The 17,554-nt window shown below is 45.7% G+C and overlaps 1 protein-coding gene and 1 long non-coding RNA gene across 3 annotated transcripts in view; one reads left to right on the top strand and one right to left on the bottom strand.

Annotated features, from left to right (window-relative positions):
- Nucleotides 1-17,554, bottom strand: part of LOC147026313 (uncharacterized) — a 31,821-nt gene that overhangs the window by 3,963 nt on the left and 10,304 nt on the right. The gene's annotated exons all lie outside the window — the stretch shown is intronic.
- The window catches only part of LOC147026314 (uncharacterized), an 89,946-nt gene continuing 87,086 nt past the window's right edge, over nucleotides 14,695-17,554 (top strand). For both annotated transcript variants that reach the window (XM_085881593.1, XM_085881595.1), the window contains exon 1: nucleotides 14,695-14,842. In XM_085881593.1, the coding sequence (XP_085737719.1) occupies nucleotides 14,823-14,842 (20 nt within the window). In that variant the 5' untranslated portion in view covers nucleotides 14,695-14,822. The remainder of the gene's footprint in view (nucleotides 14,843-17,554) is intronic.

Raw genomic sequence — 17,554 nt, forward strand, 5'->3', positions numbered from 1 at the left:
TGTTTTCATTAACCCAAACACCCAATTTTCCCTCGTGCACTTCCTTGGAGTTTTCTTCGTATGCACGCCAAGTTTCAGGCTACTCGGTTTTCTGGTTTTGGAATTATGGAGGAGACACACAAAGACTGACACAGACACATACACTGAATCACACACACACACACACACACACACACACACACACACACACACACACACACACACACACACACACACACACACAGTTTTTTATGAGTATAGATGAATGATGAGGGGTATGGGAAGGAGGGAGGGGAACTTAAGAACATTAATGGCGTCAAAGGGAAACCGGGGCAGGAAAAGGGGAAATGCAATAAAAAGAGTGCAATCAAGATGTGTATTTACAAAAAGGGAAAGCAAATGTACAAGTTGCAGGCTTAACCTATGCCTTACGTACCGGCTAACAAAACATGGTACCCATCAAACCACACACACGGGGAGATAAATTGGAACTGGTACTAACGTCACCCCCCACCCTCCCCAATTTTGTACCACATCCGAAATGGTCCCGACACTGCTCTCCCATCAGTTTCAACAGGAGCACGGACCAACATGTCCAGGGCCAGGGAATAAACGAATGCGATGACCCAGGCAGAGAGAGAACGAGCGCGTTCAACGATCAGGACCCCGATAGCTCGAGGAAAAAGAAGAAAGAGAGCGTGGCAACCAAGACGAAGGTAGCTTGGGGCGACGACAGAGAGAGTGAATCAGCGCGCTGAGCAGCTTCATCACCCACTGGGGCAGGCAGGGCCAAAGAGCTTCACGTCAGGTCCCACGAGGTGGCCTGGGACCAGCCATTGGACAACATCAGACCCCATGAGCCGGCCCCATGCCAGCCATTGGAGGGTTCCCCCACAACCCTGCCCATTCTGCCACCTGCCCGGAAATTCAGTCATTTTGTCCTTCCGGCTGTTGTCATGAACAGAGTTCAGCAATTAACATGGGGGGGGGGGGGAACCCTTCTACCCCCATGCTCCTGGGAGGAACCCCAATCATCCAACAATCTTCATGCCACAAAACCAGGGAATGGGGAAATCATTATAGGGAGGCTGAGTCGTGTCTTGGTTCGTTTGCCAGTCATTTTTGATGGAGGGGAATAAATGGAGAATAGGGAAATGAAATACAGTTTAGGGGAAGATGGCAATAAATTACATTGCAGGGTGGACGTCCATACAGACGAACAGACAAACAAAGACTTTGTGGGGCTTCAAACTACAAAGGGGAATGGGAGAATTTGGCACTCATTCCGGAATGCTGGCGTTAGTGGCACACGATGAACGCCCAGGCAGTAAAACATGCACGGCCTGTGATGACGGCCATCGCGGGGCACGTCATCACACACTGATGTCTCCATTCTCACAACGGATTGACAGGGGGGAGCTGACTACCCAACCTAACACATTTAATTTTGTAATATCCCCTTTCGGGAAGGTGCTATTCTTAACATTCATTACAGAAATAACTATTCTAAAAGTCTATGTGCTGTGTGCGTTTCACTTTCAGTATGCGGTTGATAAAACTGCAACAATATACATTGAGTGTTCATGTAATTTTATATGATTATTATATATATATATATATATATATATATATATATATATATATATATATATTTGTAAGTTTGTTTTAGTATTGTAAACTTGACAAATATCAGTCTTCAGACTGCCTTGACCAGTGTTTGAAGTTTTTTCAAGAAACCGAAATGAATGATTGATTGGTTTTATTCACCAATTTCCCGATCAGCCGTTTTGTCATGTATCAGGCTGGGAAAGCAGTTTGAATGGACCATCAATGTTTTGTTGTGCTCCACACACAGAAACCTCAGAAATCATGAGCCCAGCCTCCTCGTGCCGCTATGTTCCCGCCTTACGATGACCGCCATTCCTGTTGATCTGATACATGAAGACACGACATCTCCCCCCTCCCATTAAGTGTGAAAATGCATTAAAGATGAACATAAGAGTAATGAAGACACTAGTAAATAATACAAAGATCATGAATGTATGAGTATTGGCTATAAATCGAGGCGGATTGGCGCCTTTGGAACTCTTGATGATCGTCGGAGTACAAAGCCGACAGACGGCCCCACTGATGGTGCTGCAACGGTGTTATTGGGGTCAGCCTCAGGGAGTGGTGCAGTACCATCTACAGCACCAACGTCGCTCTTCACAGGTTCAGGAAATGGCGAGACATCATTTGTGAAGATGACAGGATCACAAGACCGATACCGGACATGATCAAGGTGCCTCCGGATGACTCGATTGTCCTCGAGTTTCATCTTGTAGGACAACGGTCCCACGTTTTTGTGAATCCTCCCTGGTAGCCAAGCCTTTCCGCGACCAAAGTTTTTTCACAAACATCGGGTCCCTGATGTTTATTGAGAGCTGTACTTCATGTTTGTCAAGATGAAGTCTCCGTTTCCTCTGATTTTGATACACGACTGACGCCATGTCTAGTCTTAGACAATCCAGTCGTGTACGCAAACGTCATTTCATCAGCATCTCAGCTGGTGTCACACCCATAGTAGTGTGGGGAGTGATGCGGTGAGTGAAAAGCAAACGTGATAGTCTGGTCTGAAGGTTTCTTCCGTGTATCATATTTCGACCAGACTTGACGAAACTCACAGAGCGTTCGGAGAGTCCATTTGAAGCTTGATGGTGTGGGCTCACAAATTTGTGAATTATACCGTTCAGGTGGGTGAATTCAGTGAATTCAGAGCTTGAAAAACAGGTTCCATTGTCAGTGACTATCATGCATGGCAAACCATGAGTGGCAAAGCACTGGCGGATCCTCTCTATAGTAGCATATGAGGTTGCTGTATGTGTTACATAAGCATCGACCCATTTCGTGTGACCATCCATAACAATAAGGATCATACGGCCTTTGATGGGTCCAGCATAATCAAGATAAATCCTCTGCCATGGTTCAGTGGGCCATTCCCAGGTGTGCAGTAGCACCTTTGCAGAGGCGTTTCGACTGCTTTGGCATGGATAACAATGTTTCACACGCTGTTCTATGTCAGAGTCAAGGTGATGCCACCAGACATAGTTCCGTGCCAGCGATTTCATTCTTCCGATGCCTGGATGACAATCGTGAAGCTGATCCAAAATCTTTGTGTGCAAGTTTAGGGGAGTGACCACTCGGAATCCCCACAGCAAGCAGCCGTTCTCGACACTCAGCTCATTCTGCCTGGCCTTGTACGAATACAATACAGGATCAGCATTGCGTAGAAGGCTCCACCCATGCCCAGGAGCATGAATGACCTTAGAAAGAAGTGGGTCATGCCTGGTGTAGGTCCGTATCTGGTTGGCATCGATTGGGTTGTCATTCAAAAATTCCATCAGAGATATCACGCTGTCAGGTGCAAGACACTGTGTCTGGAAGTGGCAGGCGACTCATGGCGTCTGCATTTGAAATTGTGGAGCCAGGTCGGTACGTAATGTTGTAATCATAAGCCGAGAGTGAAAGTGACAAGCGTATGATCTGAGGCGGTAAGACCTCTGAGGTAGCTTTTGTTGGACCAAACAAACTAATCGGTGGTTTGTGGTCTGTGTAAATCGTGAAATGTCGACCGAAGACGTACTGGGGAAATTTCTTAACTCCGAATACAATGCTAAGTCCTTCGTTGTCCTGCTGACTGTAGTTCTTCTCAGCCAGGGACAGTGTACGAGATGCAAATGCGATTGGTCTCTGTGCGATTTGGCATGATGTGTGACAAAACAGCACCAACCCCGTACTGACTCACGTCACATGACAGGACCATGTCTTTGTCTGGGTCATAGTGAACTAGTACATTTGAAGACTGCAGCATGTCTTTTGACTTCTGGAAAGATGATGACTCTGCAATGTCCCGTTTTCAGCTGACGCCTTTTTAGGTCATCTCTTCGAGCATGACCGAATAATATTGGTGTAGATGTCCTTCGATCCGTCCGTCCGTCCGTCGTTCGCGAAAATGACGATTTTCAAATTCAATCTCCTCCGCCATTTCTCAAGTGATCTTGAATTTGATTGTGCCACATGAATCTATGGGACAATATCTAAATTTGGTCGGGCCGGATTTTCGATATTCGCTTTCGTTTTCGTGTCACGTGACTTCAATTGGCAAAAAATGCGAAAATGACGATTTTCAAAATCTATCTCCTCCTACATTTCTCAAGCGATCTTGAATTTGATTGTGGCATATGAATCGATGGGACAATATCTAAATTTGGTCGGGCCAGATTTTCGATATTCACTTTCATTTTCGCGTCACGTGACTTCAAAGTTTGCAAAAACTGCCCTACCTTCAGGAGGTTATATATTTTCTCGCAGAGTTGACCGTCACTGCCGCACGGGGGTAATTTTTATTACCCCTCAGCCCGAATTGGCTCAGGGGTATTGTCGTCATAGGGGTTGTCCGGGGCGGCCGTCCGTCCGTCTGTCAACTTTTGGTTTCAGTCAATTTCGAGGAGAACGCCTTGTCCGATTAAATCCATTTTTGCAGGGTAAGTTGGGGTTGAGTTGAGGAAGGTTCGTTTCGAAAATGGGTGCGCTGCGATTTTCAATGTGGCCTCCATGGCAGCCATCTTGTCCGGTCGGGCGTCCTCCGTCTATCAACTTTTAGTTTCAGTCAATTTCGAGGAGAACGCCTTGTCCGATTAAATCCATTTTTGCAGGGTATGTTGGGGCTGGGAACAGGAAGGTTCCTTTCGATAATCAGTGTGATGCAATATCCAATATGGCAGCTAGGGCAGCCATCTTGAATTGGGTTTCCGGACAATAACTTGAGAACGGCTTGACAGATTTGTGGTGAATTGAAGGACGTGACGTGTGATCACATGTCGCACGGCTTGAGCACAGAATAGATAAAGCCAAGCTCCGCGCGGACGGGGCGATTGTCCCAGGGGCATTGTCATTTACGGCGGCGGTTCACTTGGTGCTCGTTGAATGGTGAGAATTGAGAGTATATCGGACTCCGTGCTTATACTGATTTATTTTGCGGTGATTAGTTGCACGTGTATACATTACTGCTTAGCACTCCTTGCTGTACCTGTATTCCCTGATGTGCCCATAGAAGCGGCTTCAATCAAATGGAATAAAGCCTACACTCTGAAGGTTCTTCTCTCGCTTTCATTTCAATTTATTCCATTTGGTTTTCTCGGCTCTCTCAACCAACGATGGACAAGATCTACAAACCAGAGAGGTTCGACGCAGACCCAAACGCGACTGACTCAGAAATGAAATGGTCGCATTGGTTCCGTTCCTTCTCACACTATCTGACCATCATCGAAGAGGGAGCCGACAAATTGGCCGCCCTTGTGAATCATGTCTCGCCCAGCGTATACAGGCTCTTCTCGGAGTGTGACACCTACGATGCAGCGATCAACGAGCTGCGGGTGCTCTACGTGAAGCGCAAGAACGAGGTGTACATACGACATCTTCTCAACACACGCAAGCAAGCAGCCGGGGAGTCCATCGATCAGTTCCTGCAAGCTCTGAGGCAGCTGGGAAAAGACTGCAGCTTCCGGGCCGTAACCGCCGAGGAACACCGAGATGAAGCCACCAAGCTGTTCTGGTCAGCCCTGCTCAGGTCTGACCTGAGCAGGGTCTGACCTGCTGCTCAGGTCAGCCCACATACGGCAACGCTTACTGGAGAAAGCGCAACCCACTCTTGAAAAGGTAGTCGACCAGGCTCGAGCGATGGATACGGCTCAGCAGCAATCTGAGTCATTTGGGACACCGATGTTGCTAATGAACGCCGCTACGGTGGAAACTCAAGGAACCCCACAGGGCACCCCGGACACAGGGGATGGAGAAAAACCCAAGGTATCGGATACCCAGACCTCGTCAAACTCCTCAGCAACTACTTCGGTTGGTAAATGCTTCTTTTGTGGGTACAAAAGACACCTCCGCCACCAATGCCCCGCCAGAGATGCCACATGCATGAATTGTGACAAGAAAGGGCATTATGCCAGGGTATGTAAATCTACTCTAAGGAGAAATAAACCCACTTCTGCGGCTCTCTACTCACAAAAGAAACTAACTGCAGTCTCACCGGGGAATCTATCCAAGGCTATCATCAGCGTACGAATTAACGGGCATATGGCTGAAGCTCTGATTGATACCGGTAGCTTTGCGAGTTTCGTCAACAGCTCGCTAGTGAAGGGGAGGAAATGGAAGATCCACCCGACAGACAATACGGTATGCATGGCCGCCACATCACTACAGTCCCGCGTACGAGGGTACTGCAATGTTGAATTGGACGTAAAAGGGTACACGCATCGGGATGTAAGGGTACTGGTGCTTCGTGATTTATGCGCAGACATAATTCTGGGTCATAATGTCCTCAAGCAGCACACGAGCGTCGAAATACCCTTTGGAGGAAGCAAACCTCGTCTAATTTTAAATGCTCTGACCACCGCAGAGGTAATGTCCCCCCAGCTGTTTGCTAACTTGTCGCCAGTCTGTAAACCGATAGCGATCAAATCGTGGCGATATACCACTGCTGATATGAACTTCATCGCTTCAGAGACCAAGCGATTACTGGAAGAAGGAATTATAGAACCGAGCGATTCGCCATGGCGCGCACAGGTGTTGGTCACCGCCAATCAGAACCATAAGAAACGAATGGTTGTCGATTACTCCCAAACGGTCAATCGTTTCACCCAACTCGATGCCTACCCTTTGCCGCGCATAGACGAGATGGTCGAACGCGTGGCCAATTATAAGATATTCAGCACCATCGATTTGCGAAGCGCCTATCATCAAATTCCCATCCGAGAGGAAGACAAACCTTACACCGCATTCCAGGCAGGTAGACGCCTCTACCAATTCAGGAGGATTCCGTTCGGTGTCACGAATGGAGTAGCTTGCTTCCAACGAGTTATGGACGACATCATCTCAGATGAAAACCTCAAAGACACTTTTGTTTACGTGGACAATGTCACAGTGTGCGGTAAGGATCAGGGGGAACATGATATGAATCTGGACAGATTCTTGAGCATTGCTAGAAAATATAATCTGACCCTCAACTACGAGAAATGCGTATTCTCGGCAAGGTCAATTGACCTTCTCGGCTACACAATAGCCGACGGCACGATTAAGCCTGATCCTGAACGATTGCGCCCACTTCGTGAGCTACCCCGACCTCAGGACCTGCAGACAATGCGCCGGGCGATAGGCATGTTCGCTTACTACGCGAGATGGATTTCCCGATACTCCGAGAAAATACATCCCCTAGTGCATTGCAAAAACTTCCCACCAGATGCTGCTGTTGTAAAAGCTTTCCACAGCCTCAAAGATGATATCAGCAATTCCGTGGTATTATCGATCGATAGCTCGGTGCCCTTCGTGGTGGAAACAGATGCTTCTGATCACGCGATAGCTGCGACGCTTAATCAGTCTGGGCGACCCGTCACGTTCTTCTCGAGAACTCTCTCTGGAAGCGAGCAGAGACACTCAGCAATAGAGAAGGAAGCGTACGCTATTGTCGAAGCCTAAGTAAATGGAGACACTATTTACTGGGAAGCCACTTCACGCTCGTCACGGACCAGCGATCCGTTGCATTCATGTTTGATGGGAAAAATAACGGGAAAATTAAGAATGAAAAAATTATGAGATGGCGGATAGACCTAGCCTGCTATAGTTACGACATTGTTTACCGGCCCGGGAGGGAAAACCCTGCTGCAGATACCTTCTCTCGGGTCTACTGTTCTGCGACAATCAGTCAGGCTTTGCAAGACCTCCATGTGTCTCTGTGCCACCCGGGGGTAACCAGAATGGCACATTTCGTGCGCAGACAAAACCTTCCCTATTCTATCGAAGATATTAAGCAAATGAATGCTTCATGCCCTGTTTGTGCTGAACTAAAACCCAGATTCTATGGCGCGGCATCTGGCAGATTGATCAAGGCCACTTCTCCCTTCGAGAGACTAAATATCGACTTCAAAGGGCCCCTGCCGACCGAGACAGACAACAGATACATATTCACTGTTGTTGATGAATATTCAAGGTTCCCTTTCGCATTTCCGTGCTCGGATATGACCTCGAGCACTGTCGTGAAATGTCTCTCTGACCTCTTCGCTATGTTTGGGAAACCTTCGTACATACATTCAGACAGAGGGCCGTGTTTCATGTCGGCCAGGCTAAAACAGTTCCTATTAGAGCACGGCATAGCAACTAGTCGAACGACGGGTTACAACCCACAGGGTAATGGGCAGGTGGAACGGTATAACGGAGTCATTTGGAAAGCCGTAACTCTGGCGTTGAAATCAAGAGGACTGGGCCCCGAGCGGTGGGAGGTTACCCTTCTCGACGCTCTGAATTCCATACGCTCTTTGCTCTGCACGTCCACCAATGCAACTCCTCACGAACGAATGTTTACTCACCAGCGACGTTATGTTGACGGCCAATCGGTGCCCAACTGGCTAACCCATCCTGGAACAGTGTTCATGAAACGCCCGGTACGACAAAGCAAGTATGAACCAATGGTGGAGGGGGTCGAACTCATCGATACTAATCCAGAGTATGCTCATGTCAGACTCCCGGATGGCAGGGAGACCACTGTGTCGGTTCGCCATTTGGCTCCCTCAGGTACTCCTCCTGCAGGTACACCACCATCTGGCACTCCTCCCTCTGACATCCCCTCCCCAGGTGTTCCCCCCCCCCAGGAACTCCACCCGGGAACGGTGGCGATGGAGCTGCCGCGTTCCACCCGAGAGCGATCGAGGAGTCATCCCCGGCACGAGTCGAGGCTCACCAAGAGGATCGGAAGCCTCCCTCAAGTGAAACCGCCATTTACTCCCGGAGAGGTCGACGGATAAAACCCCCTCGCCGACTCGATCTGTAAAGGGGATTATCGGCATCCTCGATGCTCATGCTCCTATATGCTCATTACATCATATATCGATGCTCATTACCATGCTCCTACAACTCAAAATAATCCTCACTGCTTGGCATGTATGCTTCTGTAGTTTAAATAGTTCGCGTTGCTTGAAATGTATACTCCTATAGCGCTGAAGTAATCATGGTGCGTTAGTTGGGCCTCTAGTTACATTTTAAAGACGGGGAGAATGTGGTGAATTGAAGGACGTGACGTGTGATCACATGTCGCACGGCTCGAGCACGGAATAGATAAAGCCAAGCTCCGCGCGGACGGGGCGATTGTCCCAGGGGCATTGTCATTTACGGCGGCGGTTCACTTGGTGCTCGTTGAATGGTGAGAATTGAGAGTATATCGGACTCCGTGCTTATACTGATTTATTTTGCGGTGATTAGTTGCACGTGTATACATTACTGCTTATGCACTCCTTGCTGCACCTGTATTCCCTGATGTGCCCGTAGAAGCGGCTTCAATCAAATGGAATAAAGCCTACACTCTGAAGGTTCTTCTCTCGCTTTCATTTCAAGATTGATTTTATTTTCATGGTGGCATAATGGGGGTGGTTAGAGGAAGGTTCCTTTCGATATACAGCACAATCCGATATCCAATATGGCGGCTTGGGCAGCCATCTTGAATTTGGTTTCCGGATAATAACTTGAGAACGGCTTGACTTATTGATTTCATTTTTGTGTGATATAATGGGGGTGTTTAGAGGAAGGTTCCTTTCGATATTCAGCGCAATCCGATATCTAATATGGCGGCGAGAGCAGCCATCTTGAATTTGGTTTCCGGATAATAACTTGAGAACGGCTTGACTTATTGATTTCATTTTTGTGTGATATAATGGGGGTGTTTAGAGGAAGGTTCCTTTCGATATTCAGCACAATCCGATATCTAATATGGCAGCGAGAGCAGCCATCTTGAATTTGGTTTCCGGACAATAACTTAAGAACGGCTTCACACATTGATTTTATTCTGGCGAGGTATAATGGGGTTGAGTAGAGGAAGGTTCCTTTCCAAAATGGGCATGCTGTGATTTTCACTGTGGCCGCTATGGCAGCCATCTTGAAATTGGTTTCCGTCAATTTTGAGGAGAACGCCTTGTCCGATTAAATCCATTTTTGCTGGGTGTGTTGGGGTTGAGTAGAGGAAGGTGCCTTTTGAAAATAGGCATGCTGCGATTTTCAATATGGCCACCATCTTGAAATTAGTTTGCGTCAAGGGGCTGAGGGGTTGGTTATGCCCGCTTTGCGGTGCTATTTTTTAACAGGCAATACAGTGGGCCAAGCATGGTAGCAATGTTTGAGATATACCGTCTGTAGTACTGCAGCATGCCAATGTAAGCCTTGAGTTCAGAAATGTTGGTCAGGGCTGGGGCATCTTTGAGTGCTCTGATCTTCTCTTCAGTGGGGTGTAAGTCTTCAGCATCGATACAGTGGCCCAAATGCGTCACAGACGGAACCATGAACTCGCACTTGTCTCTCCGCAGGCGTAGTCCAGAGTCAGAGATAATGCGTAGCACACATTCGAGGTTGTCACGTTGATGAAGCTCTGAGTAGCCAGTGACTAGGATGTCATTTTGGAAAACAACAACGTGGGGTTCAGCAGCGAACAGGCTATCCATACAACGTTGGTAGTTTCCTGGTGCTGATTTGACACCAAAATGCAGATACACCAAAATGTATCTGTAGAGTCCCCGATGTGTGTTGATGGTGAGATATTATTTGGAATTCTCATCCAGAACGACTTGTGGGTAGGCTGATCTCATGTTGAGCTTGGTGAATGACTGTCCTCCGCTCGGTTTTGCGTACAAGTCATCAATCCTTTGAATGCGATATTTGCCCAAGGTGGAACATTTGTTGATCAACATTTTATAATCCCCACAAAGTCGTATCGATTTGTCTGCCTTCACGACAGGAACAACTGGAGCAGCCCAATTTGAGTACTGAACTGACTCAATGATACCTAACTTTTCCAGTTTGGCTAATTCTACATCAACGTTCTCTTGCAATGCAAGAGGAACTGGGCGTGCTTTGCAGGAAATTAGCTTCAGATCTTTCTCAACATTGAGCTTGGCAGTGAAACCCTTCAATGTCCCATGTTCATCCTTGAAGACGTCCGGGTATCTCGTGAGGAGGTGCTGTAGTACGGTTGGTGGCTTGGAAGCCTGCAGTCGAAGGAAGTGTTCCCAATTGAGTTTGATAACATCGAGCCAGTTTCGTCCGAGAAGTGTGGGTCCATCCCCGGGGACGACCAAGAGTTGTAATTGGTGAGTGTTGTTGCCATAGGTTACTGTGACATCACACGACCAGCGGGCTTGTATTGACTCACCGGTATATGTAGTGAGTCGAATCGGGGACCAAAGGAGGCTGGGTTGTTTAGAATTCCCCCACAGGTTACGGAAAGCTGCTTCACTCGTGGGTGAGATGGCAGCACCCGTGTCAACCTCCATTTCCACAGTCCGTCCATATAGAATCTAGATCCACTATAAGCAGTATAGGAGTAGATTGTCTGCCAGTCATTGTGTGGAAAAGGTCATACGACTGAACACTGTGGCTGTTAGGGCTGTCTCCATCAGTCATGTCTTCCTGGTTATGCTCTGAGTCAAGGAGGTGGGTTTTGCATTCCTCTCTCCTTGCCCTCCATTTTTGAGACGAGCACGCAGAGGAAATACGGCCCACCTTGTGGCAGTAGTTGCAAGCGGAATTCTTGAAACGGCACATAGTGGGAGAATGCTCACCATTGCAGTGGAAACAGCACTTACCTGCACCAGCCACCAAGCAATTTCTTGGCGTTTTGGTGTCAGATTTTCTGGTTGGATGTTGTTCCACGCGATTGATAGATGACAGGTCAGCTCCAGGCTAGTAAGCGATGGAGCGAGCAATATCTGCAGCATTTTTGTCTGCACACTCCATTGTATTGTGACAGCAATGTCCTTAGCGCTGGGAAATGTCAGAGTCCGGTCAGCAAGTAGGCACCAGCGAATTTGATTTTGCTCCACTCCCACTACGAGCAAATCCCTTAGCATGTCGTCGAATGTACTACCAAACTGGCAATGCTGGGCAAGGTGTTTCAGGTGATCTATGAATGCCAAAATGGACTGTGTCGAGGTTTGGTGCCACATGTAAAAATTGAATCGACTCACAATGACTGAGGGTTCGCAGTGCTCCTTCATAGCTGCCACAAGCTCGGTGTGTGTTAAATCCATCATGGTCCTGGGCATGGCGAGATTCTTCAGAATAATAAACGTCTCGCTGCCGCAAACCGACATCAGGATTGCTTTCTTCCTGGCATCATCCCCTATGCCGTTAGCTTGGTAGTAATACTGTAGATGCTGAATGTACGCCTCCGAGCTTGCTTCGTGTGGGTTGAACTCGTCAATACGACCGAGGGACATGGTGATCGTGTAGCGTATGCAGGGAAATAACGAGTTGGTAGGCCAACAGCTAACTGCAATAGCTCAGCTTACTTTCCTTGCGCTCACCAGAATCCAATCCTCGTCGCCATGTAATGAATCAGGCTGGGAAAGCAGTTTGAATGCACCAACAATCTTTTATTGTGTTCCACACATCGACACCTCAGAACCATTCATGAGCCCAGCTGCGTCGTGCCGCTATGTTCCTGCCTCGCGATGACCGTGCTTCCGGTTGATCTGACACATGAATACATGACATGTTTCATTAATAGCTTCGAGGACACCTGGACCAGCATAGTTTCTGCTTTCCGGGTCGCCAGCTCTGATCCCACAGCTGATGGAGCGAGACTAACGCCAGGAATAGGGGACGTTCCTTCCCTCGGCTCCTCACTAACCCCCACCCCCGGCTCGCTTTCTTCATATAAATAAATATATTTTCTTTTTCAGCATGCTCCACTGTGCTCACCCGACACCAACTAAATATAAATTTTGAAGTCCTTTGGATTCTAGATCCCACTCCTGATCAACAAATCTTAATGAGGGTTCATATCCTGCAGTCCTGATTCCAACTGTCAGAGACAGGTGGTTCGAAAGGTCTGACTCCAACACCAAATGTCAGAGACAGGTGGTTCGAAAGGTTCTACTCCAACACCAAATGTCAGAGTCAGCGGGTTCAAAAAATCGAACTTCAACACCAAATGTCGTGTCCACGCCAATTAATGCGGACACTAAACAGATTTACCGAACTGTCATTTACTCACTTGGACATATCAATTAATGGTGGCCTTGCATGTGCAGGAATTGCAAGACGCACATGAGGCTCTTCACTCCTATAAAACCAACGGGTTTATTTCCCAACCAAATAAATTACCAGGGGATGATGAAATTGTGATGGAGGAGTATGATTACGGGTTTGTGGGGTGGGAGGGGAGAGAAAAGTGTAACAAGGAATCGATGAATAAATAATTATATAAAAGATGAATAAAATCCAAGGTGCCACAAACAGGATTCTAGCACAGAGAGGGATGGAGGACAAGGACCGGATGAGGCCATAGCTTTGCTGGTGGATGAGGAGGAGCAGGTCCAAGGGCAGATGACAAAGCACACAGGCAGGGTGACGAGCAGACAGCAGGCAGGACAAAACAGGGAACAGACACTGGAGCAGCGACACGAGCAGGATGAGAAGCATGCACACAGGCCAGAATCAAGTTGAAGGCAGGACGATGAAATCAGTCACAGGGCAAAGGCAGGAACGTGAGAAGGCAGGCAGGCACAATGGACAGAGTTACCGTTTATCCTCAGCTCCACGATCTTCTCTCCATTTGCATAATCTCGACTCTCCTCCTCGTTGCTTCACTACGCTCCCAACTGTACCCTACTGAGAGACTACTCCAACTCTCATGGCTCTCGCGAGAGGTCCCAAAAACTCTCGGGGGTGACAAAACTCCACCCCTCAGGAAGCGATCCATGGCTTCACCCCTCTGGAGGTGATCTCAGCTCCGCCTTTATCAGGGTGATGAAACTCTGCCCCTCAGAAGGCGATCATGGCTTCGCCCCTTGGGAGGTGATCCCAGCTCCACCCTTCTCAGGGTGATGAAGCTCCACCCTTCGGGAGGTGATCAAAGCTCCTCCCCCTCTCTCCTGGACAATACCACCCCTCTCTCAAAACTCCTCTCACTTTGCTTTAGCCTCACCTCGGTGCCTCATCGGATGGGACATACAAGGGGTTATACATATGATCCCTTTCCTTAAACCCTAACTATTTATTACAACGCACCACCCTCCCTATGGTGCACATTTAAACAGACAATTATAAAGCTTTGTTTCCCTACTTAATCAGATCGAGATGGTCTAACTACTTGTACACTGACCATACTACAACAGTATACATTGCTATCTATTATCAGGCAATGTCTACTGCCCCAATACAAAGGTAACAATATATTATCAGATTGTGAAGCATTACATGAATATATTCACCTCTATACCTGTTGACCTCTCTGAATAAATCACATATTCACCCCAATGTGTGTAATGTACAGTATGTCTGCAAAAAATTTATTTCTAAAAGATAAACAGTAGCAACCATTGACTTTATGTACCTACCACCACTCTCAAGGTCAAAATTTAGAAGATGAAGTGACATTGAATGGATGACTCAATGCTCATCTCATTCACTCAATGCCAAATATTATAATTAATGCACCAATGTTAGAGAAGTATAACATTTATACCTTTTGTCGGGCCAACATTTTGTGCTAAAATAATGTTCATATTTTTGTGCTGTTGTGAGAGTAATAATATTGAAATAAATTCTGTCTCTGTCGTCTCTGTCTCTGTCTCTCTCTCTCACATACTCTCAGCCTTCCTCACCTCCCACCTCCACATTGCTGCAGCGCCTAGCAACCACAAGAGAACTGCGCCGGGCACAAGTGCATATGCTGCTACTACCTTGACCGACTGTAGCTGTGAAGGTTCTGCAGAAGAGTGGGCAGGAAAGCAAAAGACAAAGACACCACAAGCAACAAAATGAGTAAACGACAGACAAGGTATGGAAATTAGTGTTTACTACCTTATTGAGTCTGTCTCTGTCTCTGTCTCTGTCTCTGTCTCTGTCTCTGTCTCTGTCTCTGTCTCTGTCTCTGTCTCTGTCTCTGTCTCTGTCTCTGTCTCTGTCTCTGTCTCTCTCTCTCTCTCTCATGTCCATATGCTGCTTCTCTTTTAAAATACTTCTTATAATTGCCTTTCCTTTCAATTGCCTAAGTTGAGTAACAACAAGCTTCTAAAAACTCCATTTTAAAGTGTAGCACCTGACAATTTAATACAAGACCTAAAAGCATGAGTTTGTTCTTGCTGCGACTGCAAAAAATATAATAGCAAACTGTTGTCATTATTACAGCATACCTTCACATGTATAAAGCTTATGAAGGATAGAGACTGTAAGGTAGCTGTCATGTTAGCATAGAGACAAACTGCTCAGACACCGTCGTAGTTATCAGTGTCAAAATCCTGCTGCAATATATGTCCCGATATCACGCACACCCACTGTGCTTCCTTTGACAGCACAGGTGATTTGTGTACATTCTTTTAGTGCAGCATCATCTGCTTGGAAATATATGCTGTATTACCTGTGTTGCTTTTTGTTTATACCTGCATACCATTAGATACCCCCATCCCTCAATTGAGCTTTCCCGATTCCATAGAAGAGAAGGAAGAAAAGGAAATGCATATTTATTTTAAATTTGAGTCTACATTCACCACCATGACCTCTTTTTGATTCACGGCCATTGAGGAAATAGAAAACTACAATAATGGAAGTTGAATAGTACACCGGTCGTTATTTACATGTCAGCTAAATAAATAAAATTATATTTTTCTCTCCTATTCTAACTACTGGATGCTGAGATGTCTTACAAATCAAGGAGGATCAAGAGAGAGGTTATTTTTTAATTAGCCAGAAAAGCGACATACAATTTTCATGATAGATATATATATATATATATATATATATATATATATATATATATATATATATATATATATATATATATATATATGTTATCAAGGTTATCCCATGACTGATTCAACATGGCGATATAAAAAACGAGAACCAAAGCTGATGATAGTTCACAGCTTTCTATTTTAGTTCAAATCCACTGCCAAGTCCCTTTTATTAGCACCCTCCTTTATCTATTTATTCTCTCCAACCCCCACCTCCCCATCCACCCCAAACAAACCACTACCACCACCACTCTTTTCTTCCTGCCTTTCTCTGCTCACCCACCTACACTCCGTCACAGTGTATCAAAGCCAGTATTATTATACTGCTGCCAGGAAACCCAATTGGCCAAACGTGTTGATCCCAAAGGACATAGTGAATTAAACATTAACGAGGTGGCGTCGTATGTGTTGAAACTTTAAAGAGACTGACAAGCATTTGGTTGCTGAATCCATTACCAATGGAATGTTTGCATTATAATCTTTTTAAATAAGCTTACATATTATGAATTGATGACACAAATGTAGAAGAGAACCGAGGACCATAATTAAGACTTATGAGTAACATCACAGTCATAACCAGTTTAAAAAAAAAAGACCATATGCTATAAAAGCAGTCAATAGTGAATAATTTGTGCTTACAGATGGGATAATTCCCTTAGAATTGGTGGCTTATCTTGATTTGCAATACCTGCTCCCACCAAAAGAGGTTCAATGCCATATATATTTACAAAGAAAGAATTGGGGTCCCCCCCCTCCCTAAACCCTCAGGACTATGAATATTTTACCACCTAAAACATTCTTGTGCACACCCCAAATACAACCACCAATTTTCAACTCATTTCGTCCAGCAGTTCATATTGCATGAAACAATAGTTGTCGTGCATGGCACAATACTTGCGAAATCCAAATAAACAATAGTTGCCATAAAAATAGCAATTTGGTAATTTTGAAAATTTGAGCTATCAAGTGTTGTACATGATGGAATGTTGTGTATAACAAATTTGGTTGATACATTTTCTAATTCCCACCTAATGGTGTTTACATGTTTTGGATGGCATTGACACTGACCTTTGACTAATTTTGACCAGATTTTATACACATATACTACACATATGTCCAAATAAGCTGTGTAAGTTTCAATCTGATATCTTGAAAAATTCCTGAGGTTTGGCAATAATAAAATCACAAAAATATCCCATTTTATCATAATGAGGATGAAATTGTTGTCATGACACCATTTTCTCTTTGCCACATGGGATTTTTTCTATGCCATGTGGGACTTTTCACTATGCTGTTTTCACTATAAAGAATCTATACAAGGTCAATATCGAGATAGCAAGTGAATCAGATAAAAATGGAAGATTTATGTGACCTTTGACCTTTTGACATATTGACCTCAAAAATAATAGGCTTCCAGCTTGTGACGACCTCGACCATATTGTTAAGTTTCGTGAAGATTGGAGGAAAAATGTGACCTGTAGGTGATTGACATAAAAACAAGACAAAGATGTCGTGCAGAACACAATACTTGCAAAATCTACGTCCCTCTCCAAAGATTGCAATGGATACATCAAATTGTCCATTTCATTAAGATTAAAACTGACAATCTTAATTAAAGCTCAGGTCAATCAGATGAAAATTTATTATTTTTTAGATTGAAATTGATGATTTTAGAAGTTTTACCTTGAGCTGACCTTTGACCTTTTGACCTTAAAAAAAGTTGATTTCCAAATTCAGTGATGCACTATGCAATTGCTGCT

Source organism: Eptatretus burgeri, chromosome 5 (assembly GCF_056783735.1).
Source record: "Eptatretus burgeri isolate ZD-2024b chromosome 5, Ebu_testis_v1, whole genome shotgun sequence".
NCBI classification, from domain to species: domain Eukaryota; kingdom Metazoa; phylum Chordata; class Myxini; order Myxiniformes; family Myxinidae; genus Eptatretus; species Eptatretus burgeri.